The sequence below is a fragment of the Lissotriton vulgaris genome, chromosome 7 (assembly GCF_964263255.1).
Source record: "Lissotriton vulgaris chromosome 7, aLisVul1.2, whole genome shotgun sequence".
In the NCBI taxonomy this organism is placed as follows: domain Eukaryota; kingdom Metazoa; phylum Chordata; class Amphibia; order Caudata; family Salamandridae; genus Lissotriton; species Lissotriton vulgaris.
The window spans coordinates 605,539,051-605,560,909 of NC_141695.1; the positions used below are offsets into that span (position 1 = coordinate 605,539,051).

The following is a 21,859-nucleotide window of genomic DNA, read 5'->3' on the forward strand; positions in this document are numbered from 1 at the left end:
GGGATGATTGGCCGGATCGGGCTTTTTTTCAATGGGGGGCAGTGGGCATGTAAGATCTGAAAAACCTTCAGCTTTGATCTTTTTCTTCATTATTTATTTATAGGCAAACGCAGAAGTTTCTCTCACACATACACAAAAGATGCTTAGCAAGGTTGTCTCAACCTAATATAAACTTATTGTGACTTATGCTTGTGTTGGTTCTCTATTTACTTATGTAAAATTGTTTCCAGAATTTGCACCCGCCAGTTGCTCACCCTCGTTTTGGCTGTTAGGCTCTGGGTCGATTTCTGGCTCGGCTCTCTCTGTCAACTAACTGTAACTCTTCACGACAAAAGCCCCCCCCCCCCCCAAAAAAAACAATATGTTCGAAACCTATAGGAAAGCAGTCCGTCAGTTCAACTGGGGAAGCCCAGTGGCTCAGACCGCTTGCGCAGAAGGACTTCTATCTGACAGGTCACGGCTTATTGCGTCACCAATTGCCATGAACTCAGGAAGCGGAAGAGAAGTAAATTGAGGGGCGGAGATAGGGGCGGGATTAGGATCCTGGGTGGGAACATACAAACAAGGAAAAGGAGAAAGTCTTTGACTGGTACGGAAGTAACGTCCGGGTGCTGATACTTTTGCCTATGACCGGTGGTTGTGGCGTAGTCTCGCACCGCCTGGCGGAGTGACAAAGTAGCAGTGTACTCATGTGGCTACACACGAGTGTCCTCTTTTCAGAGCCTGCGGTAACAGCGCAGTACTGTGTTTGCTCCTCCCGAACCAGAGGGAAGCTGTGCTTAAAGTTACGCTGACACAGCTACTCCGTGTGTCGCAATCCAGCATTTCTGGTTACAAATCTTGCAATTCACGGTGTTCTTTTAAACACCCTAGCCTAGGTCACGCCAGAGTTGTTTTTCATACCCTTGCACAAGGCGACGTTATCTTTACAAATCCACCCAGTACAAGGCTCTCTTCACAAATCCTGGTACCAAGTGGCGTTTTCTTTACAGAGAGGACATTTCCAAATCCTGACATAATTATAGTCCTCGTCTAATTAGATTTTCTGGCACAGAGTGAGCCCTGCCCTGAATCCTGCACCGAAGAGGCGTCCCTTCGAAGTTCTGAACGTCTCTAGTGGGCATCATGTCCGGGACTCCTACAGACCCCGGGGCACTTCTGGCCTCCGCGCGCCAGGTGTACGTAGAGGCGTTTGGTGGATCCGCTCCCAAAATCGCAGTGTCCGCCCCTGGCCGAGTGAACTTAATCGGAGAGCACACGGATTACAACCAGGGCTTCGTGTTGCCTATGGTAAGGAGGAGGGGGTGGCACTGTGACGAAGGTGGATGCTGCACCCTTGGGGATGCACACAGGTGCGTGTGGGACGGTCCGAGACGGTGAAATGATGCTGGTCACAGTAAAGGTTTTGTTACGAGGGCAGAAGGTTTTGGGTAGGAAGTTGTAATATTTTGCATCGCATCCGTCATTCTTTCACTGCTCATAGAGTAGTAGAGCTGTAGGGAGGTAACTGCAGTCAATAAAACCTCTACTGTGTACACAATTTGTGTCTACTGAGGATGAAGAGGAGCACACATCAAATCCATAAACGTTGGGGTCCTCCAGCCTTTGGTACCCGTCACCACATTCCAAAATCATGCGTGAGCCTTACAAGTTCCAATACCACAGTTTAACTACACCTTAAAACTGATAAAGACATCAATATATATATAATTAAAAAAATCCTTGATTACAAGTACAGTGTGTTCACCTGTTGTGAGGGAAAAAACATGTTCTTAATGTTGCTGCATCTAGCTGGAGTTTGTCTTCAAGCTCCAGGAGAAGAGGTCTAGGACAGGACAGGACTAGGACTAGGACTAGGACAGATGAAGACACGAGGAAATCCTTTCATGCCCAGCTCAATAAATTGGCAGGTGCATGCTTTTCTTTCTGGCAGACCTTCTACAGGCGTTAATTAGGATGAAAACTGGCTTAAGACTGTTGTTGGCAGAGGTCCATAATATGGCTGCAATTGCAAGTTACCTCTGTTTCTCAAGTGGTGTATGTGGATATACAATGGGTGGGTATTTCACTTTTAAATGTTACTTTTACATTTCTGTGTGTGACACACCTTCCTACAATAGTGTGCCATCTTAACACTACTAATTAGCTCCACCCAAATATTTTTATTCATGCGTGTTCCTTGCTTTCCGGATGCAAAGAGAGACTGGTCTGGCGCTAGTTGGTTGTCATTAAACAAAATAAAAATGTGATTTATCCATGGTTTCGGCATGCAGAACATCTTAATGGTTGCACTCCGCACACGGTCTCAATGAACCAACTCTTCTGGCCTGGGTTTTTCCAAGAATTTGGGGAAGCTGTCCCTGATGGTGGAATGTGCACCTATACGGAGTACCCAGGACGCAAAATCAGTAACTGACAACTTGATTCTGCGGCTGCTTGAACTTAACATTTGTACCATGTGTCTGCGAATGCACCTGTTTGTAAAGGTAGGCACGAAGCCTTGCTTGATATTATGCCATATAAGAAAAATTTGAGCTGCTCTAAGCAATTTATGGTGGCAGCCAACATGGTGTGTGTATTAATAGATGTCAAGTGGCCCCCTAGGTAACCCCTTTGCCAAGCGTAGAAGCCAGAATTTTAGCCCATGTTTACTGTCCAGTGTCTGAAATTCAGTCACAGGGGTTAAACAGCCCAATGTCTCTATATTTATGGCAAAAGTCACTACTTTGGGGAAAGTTGGTGAGAGCTAAATTAGTACACTGTGCTTAATATTTTCAATGTAGTTGATTTGCAAAGTGTACAACTAGCGTAGTAAACCCACTGTCACTAAATAATCTTTCCAGAAACAAATGAATACACAAGATTGATTTCATTACATGGTCATCCATGTGTAAGATGGGTGTAGAAAGCCCTTTGTTGAGTGTTATCTTTGGGTTACACACGATTATTACAGCCAGAATCTGATATGTGCCGTTAGGGGAGTGCAGTGCTCCATTCCCGATGGAACAAGTAGTTAGTCAGGGTTGTGTAATGACATCATTCCTTTTTAGGTTTCACCTGCACAGCGCTCGTTAAGTCTCTTGTAAATAAAAAAAAATCCTAAAAGGAGCTTGGAGCCCACCCTTCACTTACTAATACTTACCTTTTGGTTGGCTCCGACATCACTCTTGTTTCTTTGCTTATTATTGGTCAGAGTCTCCTCACCTTGGTTTGCTCCTGGAGCTTTGTTTGTGTCCCTGCCATGGAGTATGGACCAAGTACTTCTCTCTCTGGTCCGTGTCCTTCCACTGGCTGCAGGCTGCTCCAAGGGGTCTTTTAATTTTTTGCCTGCTCAGTGCTTGCGCTGTGCTTGTGAAATCTCTTGTATTTAATATATCTTAAAGTGGGGCTCTTATCAGTTCCTGAATTACTGTGTTCATTCGCTTTTGTGTGGAACTTTTTTTTGTTAACTTCCCATGGCTGTACACATTTACAATACTTCTACTAAAGCTGTTCACACTGTTTAAATGAGAATGCTGGTAGGGCAACTGTTCCTAATGGGGTGTATCTCAGGGTGGTAAAATGGCCCAAATGAGGGGGGTCTTCCTATTTAGTAAGTGGCACCCTCACACACCCGTGAGGGTGTTATGGTACATCATCGGGCTTAGCTCCTTGTGGGGTCGCGCTGCAATACCCCACGGGCCCCGTGAGAGGGCTCTTTGGCGGAGATATTTTAAGTGAATAGCCGTGATAAGTGCAGGTGTGTGCAGTGAGTCAAAGGGTGAATTAACAATACCTAAGGGGTACCAAAAATCTATTTAATCTGGGGTCCCCTTGGTAAAGATAAAAGTAATGTGTCAATTCTTTGCTCCTAATTACCAAGAAAAGCACTTAAGCAATGTGTGCAGATTGTGTAGGTCAACATGTTTCATGCCTCCAGGTCCAGGAGGGATCCATGGCGTTTCAACAGGACCAAATTAGTGAAAATAAGTGTCCCTACCCTTGGTCAGGGTTGGGAGGCTAAGTACTGGTATCAAATGATCACCAAAATGTGTTTACATGGAGTTGTAAGTCAAATATGTTCCTAATAGGGCATAAACCAACTGAGGTTTTCATATGTTCCAGTCTGAAAGAGAAAAATAGTGTGATATTTCAATATTAAACATACTCTGGGTTGCCCTCTGGGAGTATACAGTCAATATAAAACATTCCCTGGGTTGCCCTCAGGGAGTATACAATGACGATAAAATACACAACCTACACAATGTGCACATGTTGCTTAATTGTTTTTCTTCGTAATTAGGAGCAAACAATTGACACATTACTTCGATCTCTACCAAGGGGACCCTGGATTAAATAGATTTTTGGTACCTCTTAGGTATTTTTAACTCACTGTAAGACTTGGCATCTTTTAGCGTGTTTCCCCTGAGTTTCTGCTTTCGGACCTCCCGGTTTTGACTCTGTTTTTGCTGGCGTAGTGTTTCTGTGCACTTTTCTCACTGCTGATCAATGGTAAAGTGCAAGTGCTCCTGTGGGAAAGTGTATTATGGATTGGCTTTTCCATGATTGGATATTTGATTTACTTGTTAGTCCCTAGTAAAGTGCACTGAGTGAGCCAGGGCCTGTGAATCAAATGCTACCAGTGGGCCTGCAGCACTGATTGTGCCACCCACGTGAGTAGCCCTGAAAAGCTAACTCAGACCTGCCATTGCAGAGTCTGCGCGCAGTTTGTAACTGCCATGTCGACTTGGCCAGTGCATACACTTGCCAGTCCCTCACCTTCCCCTTTCTTACATGTCAGCCACCCCTACGGTAGGCTCAAGGTACCCCTGTGGGCCAGGTGCAGTGTATGTGAAAGGTAGGACATGCCCTGGTGCGTGTGATACAAAAGGGGATGATGGACGGAGCGTTTGAGCAAATCAAACACTCGCCCCTAGTCAACTGATCTGGGTTTAATCCATCACCATTCTTTAGCTTACTCAGCCACCTCAGTTCAGACATGGCCATATGCAAATCAGTCTGACCCTGTGCCTCATGGGAACAGTCCAGCCCGAATTGCCAAGCCATGTCTTCCCTGGACCGGAAACAAGCATCCTGGGACCGGTTTCGGATTCATAATCCTCATCAGCCAGGCTATCTTGAATCCAGTGGCCAAGTGAGCAAGGGACTCACGTCTGAGCATACCCTGCCAACTTAAAGCGAACAAAGCGATACAGAAGGAGATGATGGTGCGTGTGGCATGTCCCGATAGCGAATTACGGCCAATTTTGTTTTTTGCTATTGCAAGGCTACCTGTTCCCCATAGGACAGAATGGGGAGTTTGTTTATAACACCTTCTAAACATAACTGGCCTGGGGAATTAGGTAGGAGAATAACGTTTAGTATGCCTGAACTCAGAATCTAAAGATGCATATTTTAGTGAAGGTGATTTTTACATTCTGTGTTTGAAATACCACTTTTAGAAAGTACGTATTTTCTTTCTCAGTCATCCTGTGTGCCTCTGCTGGAATGTGGATTGCCTGTCTGGGTTTTGGATGACACAAGGCTGGGGAGCAGAGTGGCTCCAGATAATCTAGGTGGGTGAGGAAAGGGCTGAATAGACCTGGACTGCAATTGGGGAAGGGGAAGGAGATTTCCTTGCACCTCAAAGGGCCTGGTCTGCCTCTGACCATGCTGTCTCCACCTCCTGCCAGGAAGTCAAACCAGAGAAGGCAGAACTGGTTCTGGCTAGGCACAGACATTCTCTGCCTAAGAGATCAAAGGATTTTGGGATATACGTATTGGGGGCCAGACCCCTGAATTTTAGAACTCTTTTGGACCAAGAAGACTGCCAAGAAGAGCTGGAGAAGCTGTGAGGAGGAACTACCACTTTGCTTTGTGCTCTGTTTTGTTGGCCTGCAGAGGCTGCTTCTGTCTTGGGCAGTGAAAGGACTGTACTGAACTTTTTTGCATTCTACTTTTGTAATTTTCTCCAAGGGCTTGAGTTAGAGCTTGCCCCTTGCTCAAGAAGTCTCAGGAACAGCAAAGACTTTAAGCTCTTCTTCCCTCAGCACTGAGAACTGTGTGTTTTGTGCTGCAGCAGAAGAAAAAGCAACCCCACGACGTCGACGACAACGCTGCCGACCCCGTGTCCTGATGGCACCGCAGAGCGCACATCGACCCTGGTCTCACCAACGCCGCCTGCTGACGTTGCCACTGAGCCGCTGCTCGTACTGCGACCTGTGGGCACCACACTCCGCACCGCCTTATGACGACGCCTTGGTATCCCCAACGACGCCGCTCCGTGACGAAATCTACACCGCCGCTTGCACCGTGGTTCGAGGGCACCGCTCGTGAAGTTACACGACGCACTGCCCTCTTCCTGTACTGCAACCTTGGCCTACCGACGCCGGCGCCTTAGACTCCAGTTTGCCAGCCTATGACAGCACTCCAGCAAAGACGACTCAGCTGCTTGCACCGCGACCTGCCAGCACCGCGATGAGCACCGCATTGACCCTGGTCTCACCACCTACGCCTTCTGATGACGCCACCGAGCCACTGCTCGCACAGTGATCTGAGGGCACCGCACACTGCACTTTGCACCGCAGCACCTGACGCCAGCCCCCCTGACTTCGAGAGAGATCAACCTGCAACATGTGTGACTTCGAGGACCCCGACGACTCTTGCACTAACCTCCGGAACAGACGCCTGCGGACGCCGTGCTTTCGCGCCAGGACACTCTTCTGAGTATCTGTGTGCGATATATAAATGGATTTAATATAACATAACAACGAGAGGTCGCCGACACCTTGGATTTCTAAAAGGTACTGTTTGCGGATCTTCCAGACACTGTAGCTGGCCCGCAACACCGTGGTCAGCCAGAACTGTTTGGATCTGTTTGCTCACGACGCTGTGTTAGCCCCGGACGGAGCTATCAACATTAAGGAACTGTTTTTCAAGCATATTTTGGTAACCCAAGATTTGTGCACATACCTAAGAATGTGGGCAAGGAATTCAAGAAGGGGGAAGACATACAAAGGTGGTTTCAGGGTTACGAGGCCGCGATACACATGAATGGGGTCCCTGAGGAGAATTGGGGAGCAGGATTGTGTCCTCTCTTTCCGGAAGAAGCCAGGGATACTTTAATAGCTTTGGGTAAACGGTACCACCTCACCTATCCCGACATGAAGGACGCCCTTCTCACTAAGTATGGTCTTACTCCTGAAAAGTACAGGGATCAGTTCAGGTCCAGTAAAAAGTCTGATGCCAACACTTGGTTGGAATGTGTGGATGTGTTTTGCCGGTCACTGGATGGCTGGGTCAAGGGCAGTAATGTGACAGATTTTTTGGGGCTCTACAATTTGATTACATGGGAGCACTTGTCTTGTTTATGTTTTGCAGATCTGCACCAGGGTAAAGGTTCCCATCCTCCAGGAGATAAGAAACAAGGGGACTCTGCAGGAAAGCCTGCTGAGACCGGCCCCTTCAAGTGTTTTGCATGTGACCTGGTGGGTCACGTGAAGGGGGTCCCCAAGTGTACAAAGGGGGCACAGCCACCCACCGGTGGGCAGTCCAAGGTGTTGGCTCTTGTAGCACATGGTGAGGAGGAATAGCCACAGGAGGGTGGGGACCCTGCAGAAATTACCCTCGTCTCACTAGGGGACAGTGAGATTGTCCCAGGAAACCTGGTGCCCCCTAACACAAAGAAATACAGCACCTGGGTGACCATCAATGGGAAAAGGGTAGAGCTACTGGAGCCAGTGTGACCACAGTCCCGTGTCACCTGGTCTCTGAGAAGCAGGTAGTCCCAGGGGCATTCCATCAAGTAATTGCATTGGACAATTCAGAGCACCAGTGTCTGGTGGCGTAAGTTCCCTTCGAGGGGGGGGGGTCTCAGGTCCCTTGAGGGTGGTTGTGAGCCCTTCCATGCCTGTAGATTGTCTGCTAAGTACTAACCTGGATTAGTCCTTATGGAAGGATGTTGAGCTCAGGTCTCACTTGGAGATGCTTGGGTTTGCCAGAGTGGGCATGCGTGTCCACTCAGTTAATGGCGGCCAGAGAGGGTGACCAACAGGACTTGGAGCCTGAAACAGTGGCCCAAGTTCCTGCCAAGAGAAAGGGCAAGGGGCGCGGGAGACTGGCCACTGAAGTTCCCACGGACCGGGAGGAGGCGGTTCTTGAGGGGGAGGCCCTGGTGCCTACAGAACAGGTAGCTGAACTGGGGGACATCTCTGAGCTGACCAATTGGCAGCAAGAAGGGAGGTCCCACCAGGGAAGAATTCTGCAAGGAGCAGAAGGAGTGCCCTTCTCTGGAGAGCCTGCGGTGGCAGGCTGCAGACCAGGCATCTGGTGATCAGTCCGGATCACATTGAATCTACTGGGAGAACCATTGTCCTGTACAGTGAGCCTAAGGTCGCTGAACCTGGGTCAGCCCATGTGCTGGTGGTACCCCATCGCTTCATGGCCTTCCTACAGAGTCTGGCTCATGACGTGCCTTTGGCAGGACAAGACCTTTGACAGGCTTGTCAACAACTTCTTCTGGCCCCAAATGTGAAGGCAGTCAGATGGACATTGCAGGTCTTGCCAAACTTGCCAGGCAAGTGCTAAGAGTGGGAGTATGGTCAAAGCTCCTCTCCAACCTTTTCCAGTGGTCGGAACGCCCTTTGAATGGATAGGGATGGACATTGTGGGGCCACTGGATCCCAAGACAGCCATGGGCAACAGGTACATCCTAGTCTTGGTGGACCATGCCACCCGGTACCCACAGGCAATCCCTCTCAGGACAGCGCCAGTGGTGGGCCGGACATTAAAAGTGATATTTTCCAAAGTGGGGTTCCCCACAAGGGTGGTTTCTAACCGGGGAACCAATTTCATATTCAAGTATATGACATCCCTGTGGAAGGAGTGTGGTGTAACCTACAAGTTTGCCACCCCTTACCACCCACAAGGTAACGGTCTGGTGGAGAGATTCAACCAGACCTTGAAGGGCATGATTATGGGTCTAACAGAACCCATGAGGCGTAAGTGGGACATCCTCTTGCCGTGCCTTCTCTTTGCATACAGGGAGGTACCACATAAGTCTCTTGGGTTCAGTTCCTTTGAGCTTCTCAATGGTCACCCTGTGACAGGACCTCTGAGTTTGTTGAAGGAAGGGTGGGAGGATGTGTTTTGTTACATGCTGGCCTTCAGAAACCAAACTGCCTGCTTCAGCAAACTCGCTCAGGCGAACCTAGAATCAAGCCAGGAAGAAATGAAGTGGTATGACCCAAATGTCACTCTGGCCACATTTCAACTGGGGAAAAAAGTGTGGGCCATGGCCCCAGAGGAACCTTGTGCCTTGCAGGACAAGTGGACTGGGCCATTTGAGGTGGTGGAGTGCAAAAGTGATGTCACCTACCTTGTGGGCTCTAAGGAACCCTTTGAGGGTCCTCCATGTGAACTGCCTCAAGCCCCACTTCGAGAGGTCTGAAGTGAGCATGCTCTAGACGACAGATGATGGGGTGGAAGAGGAGATTGAACCTCTCCCCGACCTCCTGTCTACCAAGGAGCGCAATGGGTCAGTGGAAGGTTATGTTATGTTATATTTGTTATGTTATATTTATTTTTGTATAGCGCACGGCTACTCAAAAAGAGTGTCCCGGCGCTTTGATAAAAAGATCTGCAGCAGAATAACACAACACTGTGATAAAAACAGAATCAGAAAAGGAAAAGAGGAACAGCCTAGAGGGCAAACAGCCAAGTTTTGAGGCCTTTCCTGAATGCAAGTAAACTAGTGGCTCCATGGAGTGTCAGCGGCAATGTGTTCCACAGCTGTGGCGCCAGCAATCCAAAGGAGCGGCCTCCAATGCGAGCTCTCTTAACGCGAGGCACAACCGCCAAAAACAGAGATTCTGATCTGAGAGAGCGGGCCGGGTGATAGGCCAGTCTTCTTTGGAGATACTTGGCTCCCACCGCGTGGAAAGCCTTGTAGGCCAGGGTTAATGCCTTAAAAGCGATCCGTTTGCGGATAGGGAGCCAATGTAAGGTCTGCAGAAGGCCAGCAACACTGGCTCGCCTGTTAAGGCCATAAATGGCCCTCGCGGCAGCGTTCTGCACCACTTGAAGCCGCTGCAACAGGTACTCTGGCAGGCCCAGGTAAAGGACGTTGGCATAGTCCAACCTGGACCCGATCAGAGCCTGCACAGTCAGCTTCCTGTGTTCCTCAGACAGGAGAGGTAAAAACCTCCGCAGCATCTTCAGGAGGCCAAAACATGTGCCCGTCACCCCTAGGATCTGGGATCTCAACGTCAGACCCTTGTCCATCTTGACCTATGAAGGTATGATCCTCTCCCCTACACTGACTACAGATCAGCAGAGTGACTGTCACCAGTTGTTGGGACAGTTTTCCCCACTGTTCTCCCTGACCACAGGTGTTACTCACTGGTGTACCCATGACGTAGACACCAGTGACAGCCCTCTTGTGAATCACAAGATTTACAGGTTGACTGACCGGGTCATGGCCAGCGTTAAAGAGGACGTCTCTAAGATGTTGGCATTAGGGGTGATCGAGCCTTCTAACAGTCCTTGGGCCAGCCCTGTGGTCTTGGTCCCAAAGTCTGCTACCATTTGTGTATTCTGACTCCCGATACCTATTCTCCATGTGGTGTGCACACTGAGCTTTTTTAAAATCAGGCTCAGTCTAATTCGATTACTTCATCTCCGCCTTGTGATTATATATTGGTACCAACCTCACGTTTTTTAAATTCTAAATGCCACAAACGTTTATTTTAATGTATTTATTAAATTTTATAATTTTTATTTGGAGTTCCTTGATATTGACCTGCATATGCACGTTATCTTAGGAAATTTATATGTATGAATTGTGACATATTTTTTTATCTGTGCTTCTATGGTCATATTGGCCGAAATAAAGAATTCTCGACTCAAATTGGTGCAGCATGTGCAGTGGCACCTCACCCAAAGGTTGTCAGATTTTCTCTAAACACATGATATTGTTATTACATCAATTCATTGTATTATTTCCCCATTTCATAAAATATTTCTTTGCTATTACTTATCCGCACTATACCACTAGTAGCAGCAAAATATATTGCCTTTTTGTACATAAACAAGTGATAACACTTTAGCAGACTTTCTGTAACTTATATTTTACTACTATTCAGCAAGCTACAACTTCCAACAAAAAACAGCTTATTATTAATCGCACAGGCGAAACCTAATGCATTAACCAATAATTGTTTTAAATTTACCTTTAACATTCACTCTTGGACTGCATGGCTCTGCAGTCCCTTTCCTTCACCCCACTCCCTCCTGCTGCTGTTGCTGCTCCCTTTGTGTTGCTTTCCTCCCTGCTGTCAGTGTGCTTTCCAACACACTGCAAGTCACATATGTAAAGTTTGCGAAGCTACTTAATTACTGTTTTTCACAAAGTGCTTAGTGTTAAAGTAGGCACCTAGAATAAATAGAGGCATTTATGTTTACGTTTTTATTGGTGCAATTCGCTCTGTACCCTAGCCGTGACTGGATTAAAGTTCTTTTTAGGTCTCGTCTGAGCTAGCGTGCATGCGTTGCTCTGCGAGACATTTAGTAAGGGGTTTAAACTTTGGAACACACACTTGTGCTTTTGTTTTCTTTACCAGCTATTGGTCTTTGCATGCATCTTTCTAAGAAAGGCCACACACAATTGGCCAAAGGGGGGTGCATGTCCAGCCTTCTCTCTGTCCTGGCCTAGGGTCTGCGGGAGCGAGCACGGCTTTCCTCCCTCGTCATGGCTCATTAAGCACAGCGTGCACTTTCAACTCCAAACACGGTTGCTTTCACTTTCGTGTACCGCGCTTGTTTTATTTATTTATTTATTTAGTGCCATAATGCCTTTCTGCACAGAATACCCCTCCCATCTCCCAAACATCTACCAGAGTGATGCCGTGGCTTGTTTCTAATATTCAACCTCTTTCTGTTCTCCCATGTGCCCCTCGAGATCCTCCTCTCCTTCTCGATTCTGCCAGCACCCTCCCACCCAATAGTTATTCACAACCACCACGTCCACCACCACCACCACGTCCACCACCACATCCACCACATCCACCGCCACGTCCACCATGTCCACCACCACCACGTCCACCATGTCCACCACCACCACATCCATCACCATGTCCACCACCACCATCATGTCTACCACCACCATCATGTCTACCACCACCACCACGTCCACCACCTCGTCTACCACCACCACCACCACCACCCCTACGTCCACCCCAACACTACCACGCCCACCTCTACCACGGCCACCCCAACCACGTCCTCCACCACCACCATGTCCACCACCACGTCCACCACCACTACGTCCACCACCACCACCTCCACCCTACCACGTCCACTACCACGCCCACTACCACGTCCACCGCCACCACCACATCCACCACCGTGACGGGTAAAGTGTCACTGGAGGGCAGGGGTAATAGGAGTATTAACCCCCGCTGTGCATGGGACATTTAGGGATGCATTGGGTGCGAGAAGATGGGAATAGGGGCTGAAAGTATTACACCAGACCCAAGATACATTTTGAAGAGGGGCAATGACACAGGGGCTCCTGTAAAAGCACGTGCAGCATCTCTACCTCACAGTGGCATACCTGCACGAGCCACTCACTCAAAACAAGCACTGTAATAGCCAATAGGTCTCGCCTTTGGGACCTTATAAGTGTTTAGCTATGCAACACTTGATGTTGTTGCACCAAGGATATTGTGCTGAATAACTAAACACTTATAAGGTCTCTAAGGGAAGACCTATTGGCTATGCCAATGCTTGCTTCAGGTTGCCTTTAACCACTTTGCCATATGCAAGTGCTTCCAGAAGAGGCAATTCAGCCTCACCCTAAATTCCTGCTGTGTCTCCAAAAGGCCTTGTGGCAGGGATTGTTCCTAAGTCGCACCTCCATTCACAGGCAGAGTGTCACCGTTCCTGCTTCATAGTTTCTCATGGATTATTTGAGAGTCAGAGCATTTCACACACCTGGAAAAACACTGGTCATTTTAAGGGTGGTCTTTGAAAATACCAGAGCTGAGACAGAACCACAAATCCTAAAACTGAAGTGGCAAATGGCAGAAAATCCTTGCTATTAATCGGTTTCTGCAACATCATATCTTTAGTGGATGTTTACAGGTTAATTGCAGGCAGAGCGACTGCTTGTAACCAAACAAACATACAGAGGCATTTGCTTTTTCTATCCAACAACACTGCTATAAAAAGAAAGAGCCTTCGAATTTTTTTGTTTGTTTCTTTTTATTGAAAATTATAAAACAAACAGGGCAATAGAGTACAATTTACAAATTACCAGTTCATACGAGAGAGGAACATGGCAGTACAGAATCATTTTGCAATCCGCAGTAGGAAGGGGGAGGAGGGGAGAAACAAGTCAGTACAACATCAAGATAATTCAGCAGTAGGAACGTGAGGTGAGTGGGAAAGTGGAGCATCAGCGTTAATTGTTATGGGGGGAGTGCAGATGTCACCACGATAACTGTTCCAGGGACCCCATATCTTGCTCCACTTCCGGTGTCGCTCCCGGGCTACGTATACAGTTTTCTCCCTAAACATCGCCCAGTCCATATTCTCCCTCCATGCTTCAACTGTAGGTGGCCTCTGGGACCCCCATAGCTGTGCTATCTCTTTTAGCGATCATGTTTCCAAGGGTCACCCACTGAGTCTGTGCCGCATTGTGATCTGTTGGCTCCCACACATTCAACAAACAACGCCTGGCCTCGGGCAAAAGAGCCTGAGGCTATCCTCCATCATTTTATGCACTGAATTCCAGAAGACAGTCGCATCCCGACACTCCCAGAGAATGTGGAGAAATGTCCCAACCAGCCCGCATCCCCGCTTACACAAACCGTCCTCGGAGAATCCCATTCTAACCAGATGGGGGCCAGTAACATAGATCCTGTGAAGTATCTTGAGCTACACAACCGGAGACGAGCCGGAATCGCAACCTCCTTGGGAGAGGAGACCGCAGACTGCCAGTCCTCGTCGTCCAACTCTAGGACATCTCGGGTCCATGAGTCCTGGAACTGAACCAGTAGGTCAGCCCTATAATTTATTAGTGTTTTGTAGATCAAGGAGATAGTGCTGTCCGGCACATGACCATCCAGCACCCTATCCTCGAGCGGGGACGATTCCGGGATCTTCTCACCCTCTGAGAAACTAGACTTCAAGGCATGGCAGATTTGAAGATATCGAAAGTATTCCCTATCATTCAATTGGAACTCTGTCTTCAGCGCCTCAAATGATTTAATACTGTCCTTGACCCAGAGGTCACCCACCTTACTAATACCAATCAGGTCCCACTTCTCAAAGCCCTTGGTCTTCCACAGGTTGCCCAGTCTCTCAAATGCGAAGAGTGGGGTCGCCAGAGTCATGCGATCTTTCCATCCCATCGCATTATTCGCATTATACCAAAGACGCACAGCAGTCTTCGTAGGCCCCGACAGATCCCTACAAGCTGACCTCGAGTATAGTGCTCTATAATAATCGCCCCCAGGCAACAACCACTTGTCTATAGTAAATGCGGGGTTAGATTTAGGACCATACATGCCATGATTAATAGCGCTCAGTTGAGACGCCCAATAATACCACTTAATGTCAGGGAGCGCGATACCCCCATCGTACCATGGGAGTGTTAGCTTAGCGAGCTCTATATGGGATCTACCGTCCCAAATCAACTTTCCTCTGGAGACCCTCCACTGCACGAAAATAGCTAGCCGGGACTATGTCATGGGTGTTTTGGAGTGCATAGAGCAAATGTGGAAGAGACATCATTTTGAAGAGAGCTGCCCGGTCGAGTGGCGAAAGTGGGAGCTTACGCCAACCCGCCACGTCCAATTTCAACCTATTCAACGGTGGGATCTAATTCTGCTCATAACGAGCCACAGGGTCTAGTGAAATATAAATTCCGAGATACCTAAACCCTGAAAGCGTCACCTGGATGGGACAGTCACGCGGAAGAGGGGGGGGACCTCACCCCAGAGCACATATAGACAAGACTTGGTCCAATTTATGTCGAGACCAGAATTCCTACCAAAGGAAGTTAGGACATCGAACAGCACTATCGGTGATTTCCGGGGCGACATTAGATACAGCAGGAAATCATCTGCATAGAGCGAGATACGATCCTCAAAGTCAGGGGACCACCGAATACCTCTCATCGAGGGCTCCCACTTGATCCATGCAGCCAGGGGCTCGAGGGCCAGGGCAAACATCAGCGGCGACAAGGGACAACCCTGTCTCATACCTCTCCCCAGACCGAACGGCTTAGAAACCCGCCCGTTAACAACAATCTGCGCCAGGGGGTCCTCATAGAGGAGCCGCACCCAGCCAATAAACCCTGGGCCAAATCCGAACTTAGCGAGGGCAGCCCACAAATACGGCCATTCCACGGTATCAAACACCATTGTGGCATCCAAGGACACCAAGATGCTGGCTCACGTAACGTCGCCGCCCTCGCAAGAACACCATGCAACCGCCTAAGATTCAGAGCCGTGTTTCTTTGCGGGGTGAAACCAGATTGTTCTGGATGAATCAGCTCGCTAATCACAGTTATTAATCGATTAGCCAATACTTTCGCGAGAATCTTAGGTTCAGCCTTTAAAAGAGATATCGGCCTATAGAAAGCACACTGATCCCTCGGTTTCCCTTCCTTGTGTATCACCACAATGGTAGATAAACGCTGATCACTGGGGAGGGAGCCTCTCTCGCGCGATTCCACAAACATATCCCGTATATAGGGAGCCATCTTGTCGGGACACAATTTATAGAGTTCAATAGGGAGACCATTGGGTCCCATAGCCTTCCCCGATCGCAAGGAGCGAATAGCAAGAGCCACTTCATCCACAGTTATCGCCTACTCCATTTGTTCCTTATCTGCCTCAGACAGGCACGGCAACGAGATATTGCGTAATAACAAATGCGAATCCTCCTCCAGTTGCTCTGACACAGGGGAATAGACTGCCTGGAAGTGCTCCGCAAAACATTGGGCGATCTCATCAGGGTCGGTCACCCGTTTACCACTCACTCTCTCGATCACAGGCACAACACGAGGCACAACACGACTCACCCTATCTCTTTTATCCAGCCATGAAATCAGTTTACCAGCCTTGTCTCCGACATCGTACAAACAACCCTGCTGCTCCCTATTCATAATCTTAGCCGCATCCGTAACCAGTGCCTTGTATTCCAATTGCTTAAGATGCAAAACATGCAGCTTCGCACGGGTGATCCCTCGCTCGAGGTCACACTCTAGATCCACAATCTCAGACTCGATCTTTACGACTTCTTCATTTCTTCGTTTTTTCGCACCCGCAATCAAAGACAACGCCTGGCCTCTAATGACAGTCTTGAAAGCCTCCCAAAGCGTCACATCGGACAATACAGACCCCTCATTTTCCATAACACACTGGTCAAGAGACTTCACCAGGGCAGCACGGGTTGTAGGATTCCGAAAATACCAGGGGTTGATCGGGGCCACTCGGCCCTCAGCACCTGTCTGTAGCTCCATCTGAAGCCACACTGGGGAGTGGTCGGATACACCCTGCGCCAGATGCCTAACCTCGGTGACAGAGAGGGCCTGTGCAGCGGGCATCAGCACATAATCGATCCTGGAAAGGCTACCATGCGCTCCCGAATGAAAGGTGTATTGGTGCCGGGCGGGATGTAACAGCCGCCAAAAGTCCACCAAGCCCAGCGTGTCTATAAAGCCGCGGAGCCAGGTCTGGGCACTCGTGAGGTCTCTAGGCAGATGTCGATCCTCCCTACCCGAAACCACTGAATTAAAATCGCCACCCAATACCAATGTCCCCTCCGGGAGTGAAAGGATGACTCGCCCAAGGTCCGCTAAGGTAGTCGATTGCAGGCCCAGGGGGACATACACAGAAACCAAGGAAAGGGTACGACCCTCCCAGTGATAGCGATATAGCGCCCTCTATCGTCTAGTACCGTTGCATCAATCTCTAACAGGAGGGATTTCTTCATTAGGATGCCTAGACCCAGAAGTAAACCCGGCATGGGCGACCAAACAATACCCCCTCCTATTCATGGCATTACAAGTGTTGCCTATCAAGTGTGTTTCTTGGAGGAGTATCGCATCAGGGGGAAAGACGTTTCAACAGTTGCAACACAACCCCACGTTTTATCCTGTCCCCCAGCCCATTCACATTCCAACTAATTAGTTTCAATCCCCTACCCCCATCCCAAAAATGTAGACGGATCCATCCCTCTCCAGAACTCGGCACTTCAATCAGACGATAAAACAATACGTTGCCTTGCAAAAAACTCAAACACCCAAACCAGGATCGCCCTACCCCCAACCATAACCCGTTACTAACCCCCCACCCTGCACCCCTGCATAAGCCTAAAAAGCCACCCCAACATGCAGTGTGCCTGTCGCCCTAGCATCGAACTACACTACAAAAAGTGAAAACAGAGGAGGAGAAGACCCACCAATAGCCTCGCCACCCCCCAAATTGTCATTTTAGTTCACTCAGCTAGCGTAGCGAACCACTGTCCGAGGCCAACATGATCTAGAAATCGAAGGGCAAGTGCCTACTCCTGCTATTCCGATCCGCCCTCCGCTCCTCCAGACTGTCCATCCTGGCCACGCTGATTGGACAGATTGTCCAGCCAGTCCGCCACCACCTCAAGACGATCAAAAAAGTATGTCCGCTCCTCGGATTCAATTCTCAATTTGGCCGGGAAGAGCATTGTGTACTTTAGGCCCATGTCTCTGTCTCCTTTTGACACCCATGAAACTTAGTCTCTGTTTCTGGACCGCTTGCGTGAAGTCCGGGTAGAAGCTCACAGTAGTATTTTCAAACTTCGTGGGTCCACCCACCCGCGAGGCCTGCAAAATTGCGTCTCGATCTCTGAATTAAAAATCCTGGCTATAATAGGCCGTGGTGGTGCCCCCGGCTTTGGTTTACCACCCGGAACTCTGTGGGCCCGCTCGACTGTGAAAAACTTACTCAGTCCTTTAGGTGCGAGGTGGGAGACTATGAGATTTTCCACAAAGAGATCAGCTGCAGGATCCTCCGCCTTTTCCGGGACCCCAATAATGCGGACGTTATTACGCCTAGCTCTTCCCTCAAATTCCTCCAAACGACGGGCAAGTTGCGGACCTCGGTCTGCAAGTCAGTGACATCCCCCGTCAAGCTAGCAGTCTTGATGTCCAAAGACTTAACTTTCTTCTTTGTTTTGAACAAATCAGTTCGAATCAGGTTGACTTCTATAGCCACTGGGTCTAGTCTGAGAGCGAGGGTCTCCATTTGTTGTCCAAGGGAGGCTTTACTGCCATCAATGGCGGCCATAACGTCCTACAAAGTTAGTTCCGTTGACGAGGGGGAGTGCCCCTCGTGTCTTCCATCGATTTACCCGGTCCGCTGGGGATCCCTTAGTTTGAGCGTACCGATCCATATTGTTGGACTGGGTATATCCACCTGGCCGAGTAGTCTTAGTTTTCGACTCGTCTCTGTCAGTTTTGCTTGCCATTGCAAATGACCAGATACTCGAGGCGGGTGCGCTGTGGTGAAATATGGCGGCACCAGATCCTTAAGACAAAGGAGCAGTGGCAGTCAGAGGGGACAGTCCAGGCTTCTTTCCGATACTGCAATCAGAAACGCGTTCTAATATGCCACGTATATCAGTAGCTTCCAGCCCAGGGGGACAGTCATTTGATGAGATCACCAGAAATGAAAGTGAAAGTCAATCGGACCGCCGGTCCGTCTCCCCTCAGGCCGATGTTGATCAATTACAGCTCGGGCATCATGTCAACTCGAGCCCCGGGCATCACTCCAGAGCAGGCCGCGACGTTCAGAGCGTCGTAACTTCGGTCCCCGATGTCTGATTCAAAATCTGATTACAAGTTTCGCCTCACCCGTGGTTCTTCTATACGAAGTTGTCAATGAAGAACAGGATATATTACAGGATAAATGCGGGAGGTAGCGAGGGTCTCGGGAGCCCTGTGCTCACGCAGCCATCTTGGTTGCGCGCGAAGCTCCTCCCGAGCCTTCGAATTTAACTCTAAAAGTATGGGAATACAAATAATTTAGGACTTTGAAATCTAAGAACATTTTTAAGAATAAAACACACTGGCGCTGCCCTTCGGTGTTGGTAATGCCCCAAGTCTCTTGTTTGCATGTGGCAACCGGATATATGTACATAAGGATGAGAAGACTTAAAATGATGGCCAATAAATATAATGATGTGCTAATGTAAGATGTGTCCTTCGCTCTCATTCATGCTTCCATTGTATAATACATGCTCCGATCTTTCTATTAAGTGTTAAAGCAGAATACTTACTAGTAGTGGCACACATGCACAGTTTGTATAATGACAACACTAACACAGGAAACTTTAAAAGCAACAATCATTTCCTTTAAATTTGTATAGCTTTGTTCAAAGTCCCTTGTACTTAGCTTTTACTTTCACTGTAATTAGTATCTGCAAGGGAGGGGAGTTAATTACAGATGGGAATCCTTTTTATGTTTGCTAAATTCCCTTGAAAAAACATATGTGCCCAGAAACAAAATACCACACCACCCTCTCTGAAGTTTTAAATAATTATACTTTTTTCTCTGCATTAAAATATAATATTGAAAAAATACAAATAGTCGAAATTTGACCTCAATTGTTATATTTTTAGGTCTTGCGACCTGCGTTGCACTCCGAAAGCAGTGCTTCGCAGCACGAGGCATTTTGTAATCCAAAAACGGGGTTTTAGCACTGACCTAGGAATCGCACACGCTCGTGCGTGTGCGATTCCTTTTGTGCTACCCCATTGGCCTTTGCGTGCGTCTTTTTATAAAAGACTGCACGCAATTTGCCAAAGACGGGCGCGTTGCTCCGCCCACGGCCTATTGGTGTCTATTACTCGCTTGGTGCGCGTAATAGACACCAATAGGCCGTCACGTGGTTTCTATTAGCGTGCACAAACGGGCGCGATCATAGAAACACATGGCCTGCAGTGACGCGCGCTCGTGCTTTCTTTTTTCTTTTTTAAGTAGCCGGCACCCCGTGCTGCAGTGGCGGCCGCACACATCACTCGCGGGATTGATGTTGGCTATGGGGGTAAGTTGTGGTTGCATATGTGGCAGTATAATGTTTTCCCTGCACAGTGCTTGCACCAAGCTTATTTACCTAATCTCCCCTGTGCTGCGTTTCAGGCTGTAGAAGGGCTCAGTTTTCATTTATTATTACACAAGGCTTGGAATGCATCGTGCTCCAAGTCTTGCTTTCAGTCCTGAGCAAATTCCTCCTCCCGACCTCTTCCACAGGCGCAGCAGCTTGCCCTCTTAAGTCGCTCCTCCCACAGATTCTTATCAACCTGAGTCCAACGCAAAGCAAAGTGACTTGCTGAGTCCTGTAAATTTTCCATGTTTACTTCCATCTCAAGCATGGAATCTGATCAGTCAGGAATGAACTCACAGGGGCAGGTGGCGGTATTTTCAGAGAGACGTGCCTAAATTCCTCCAGTTTACTAAGATCTAGAGCTTCCTGTTCCTATTGTGCACATCCTGGAAGAGAAGATGGTTGTTTGAATGAGCTTCTGCGATTTTCTTCCAATCCTATAAGTGGATGTTTTCATTAAGTGAAACCCACATTTAGAGAGGTACAGTCATTGTTTTAACGTGTCCCTGCTTTTTCGCCTCAAAATCCTACTCACTCTCTTCAGCAGTGTGCACCTTACTCTCAGCTCTAAGCCATCAGTGCGCTCTATTTTGTTGATTTTCTGGGACATCATTTGCTACTATTTTCTTTGGCAGTTCCTGTTTCATTACTTTCTTTGCAATTCTGTTGCCCTCCATTTGCAGCAATTCCTGATCAGTACCCGGTTTTTGCTCTCTACCTCCCTTGCAGTTTATACCCTTCACCGTGTAAGCAGTCCTGGGCTTTCTCTGCAGTTCCCAAACTCACTTCTCCCCTGAAGTTCATTCTTTTCCATATTCACTGTTTTCGTACATCTGCACTGTCTAGGCATAGGTCGCAGCTCATTAGTAATGGTTCAACACCCACATATAGCAATAAGCAACAGAAAGGCGACCAGTCAACCTTTGCAAAGGGCATTGCATTGTGCGGCAACACTTCATTGTGTTTTCAGTAACTTTTGAACTGTTTGGCCTAGAAACTTTTTTGTTTTTAGGTCTCGCTGAGTCACCATGCATGTGCTGCTTGGAGAGACTTTAGTAGGCGAGTTTTCAAAGTTCTGCTGGCTGGCTACACGCTTGCGTTCACGCGCGAACCACCAGCCTTCAGCGCCATCTGTCTTGAACCGTCAGCCTTCAGCGACATCTGTCTCTCCTCTCGATTGTTTTTCTTGTTTAATTTTAATGGTAAAGTCAAGAACCACTGTTCACATTTGGTGCAATGAGAGACGGAGTGAATTTGGCTCTTGATAAGGTACATCGTTTGCCTCTTGGTCTGCCTTGCTCTACTTTCATCTAGTGTTTCACTCTTTGCTGGTTCTTTTTTTGGCCTAAGTTGCTGGTCGATCCATCTCTCTCCTGTGGTCTTTCACCTCTTGTAAGTTCATTCTTTGCCTGTGCCCGCTCCCTCCCTCAGTCAGTCAAACCTCAACTTACATTCCCTCACCTTCCACTAGTTCATTAGTCATATGTTTCTCATTTGCAGCCTTATTTCTGTGCCTCTTGCTTCTTTCTCTGCCTCTTGCTTCTTTCTCTGCCTCTTGCTTCTTTCTCTGCTTCTTGCCTCGTTCTCTCCTTCTTGCTTCTTACTCTTTTCCTCTTTCTGCGTCTCACTTGACCGTTTCTGTGCCTCACTTGCCTGTTTATGCACTTCACTTACCTGTTTCTGTGCCTCTTTCTTCTTCGCTCTGTGCCTCTTTCTTCTTCGCTCTGTG

General features: G+C 48.2%; 1 protein-coding gene across 2 annotated transcripts in view; it reads left to right on the forward strand.

The window, feature by feature from the left end:
- The first annotated feature begins 555 nt into the window (after positions 1–555).
- The window catches only part of GALK1 (galactokinase 1), a 78,424-nt gene continuing 57,120 nt past the window's right edge, over positions 556–21,859 (forward strand). The window contains exon 1 of one of the 2 annotated variants that reach the window (XM_086930736.1): positions 556–1,290. In XM_086930736.1, coding sequence (XP_086786862.1) covers positions 1,126–1,290 — 165 coding nt within the window. In that variant the 5' untranslated portion in view covers positions 556–1,125. The remainder of the gene's footprint in view (positions 1,291–21,859) is intronic. The other variant, XM_086930737.1, reaches the window with a different exon arrangement.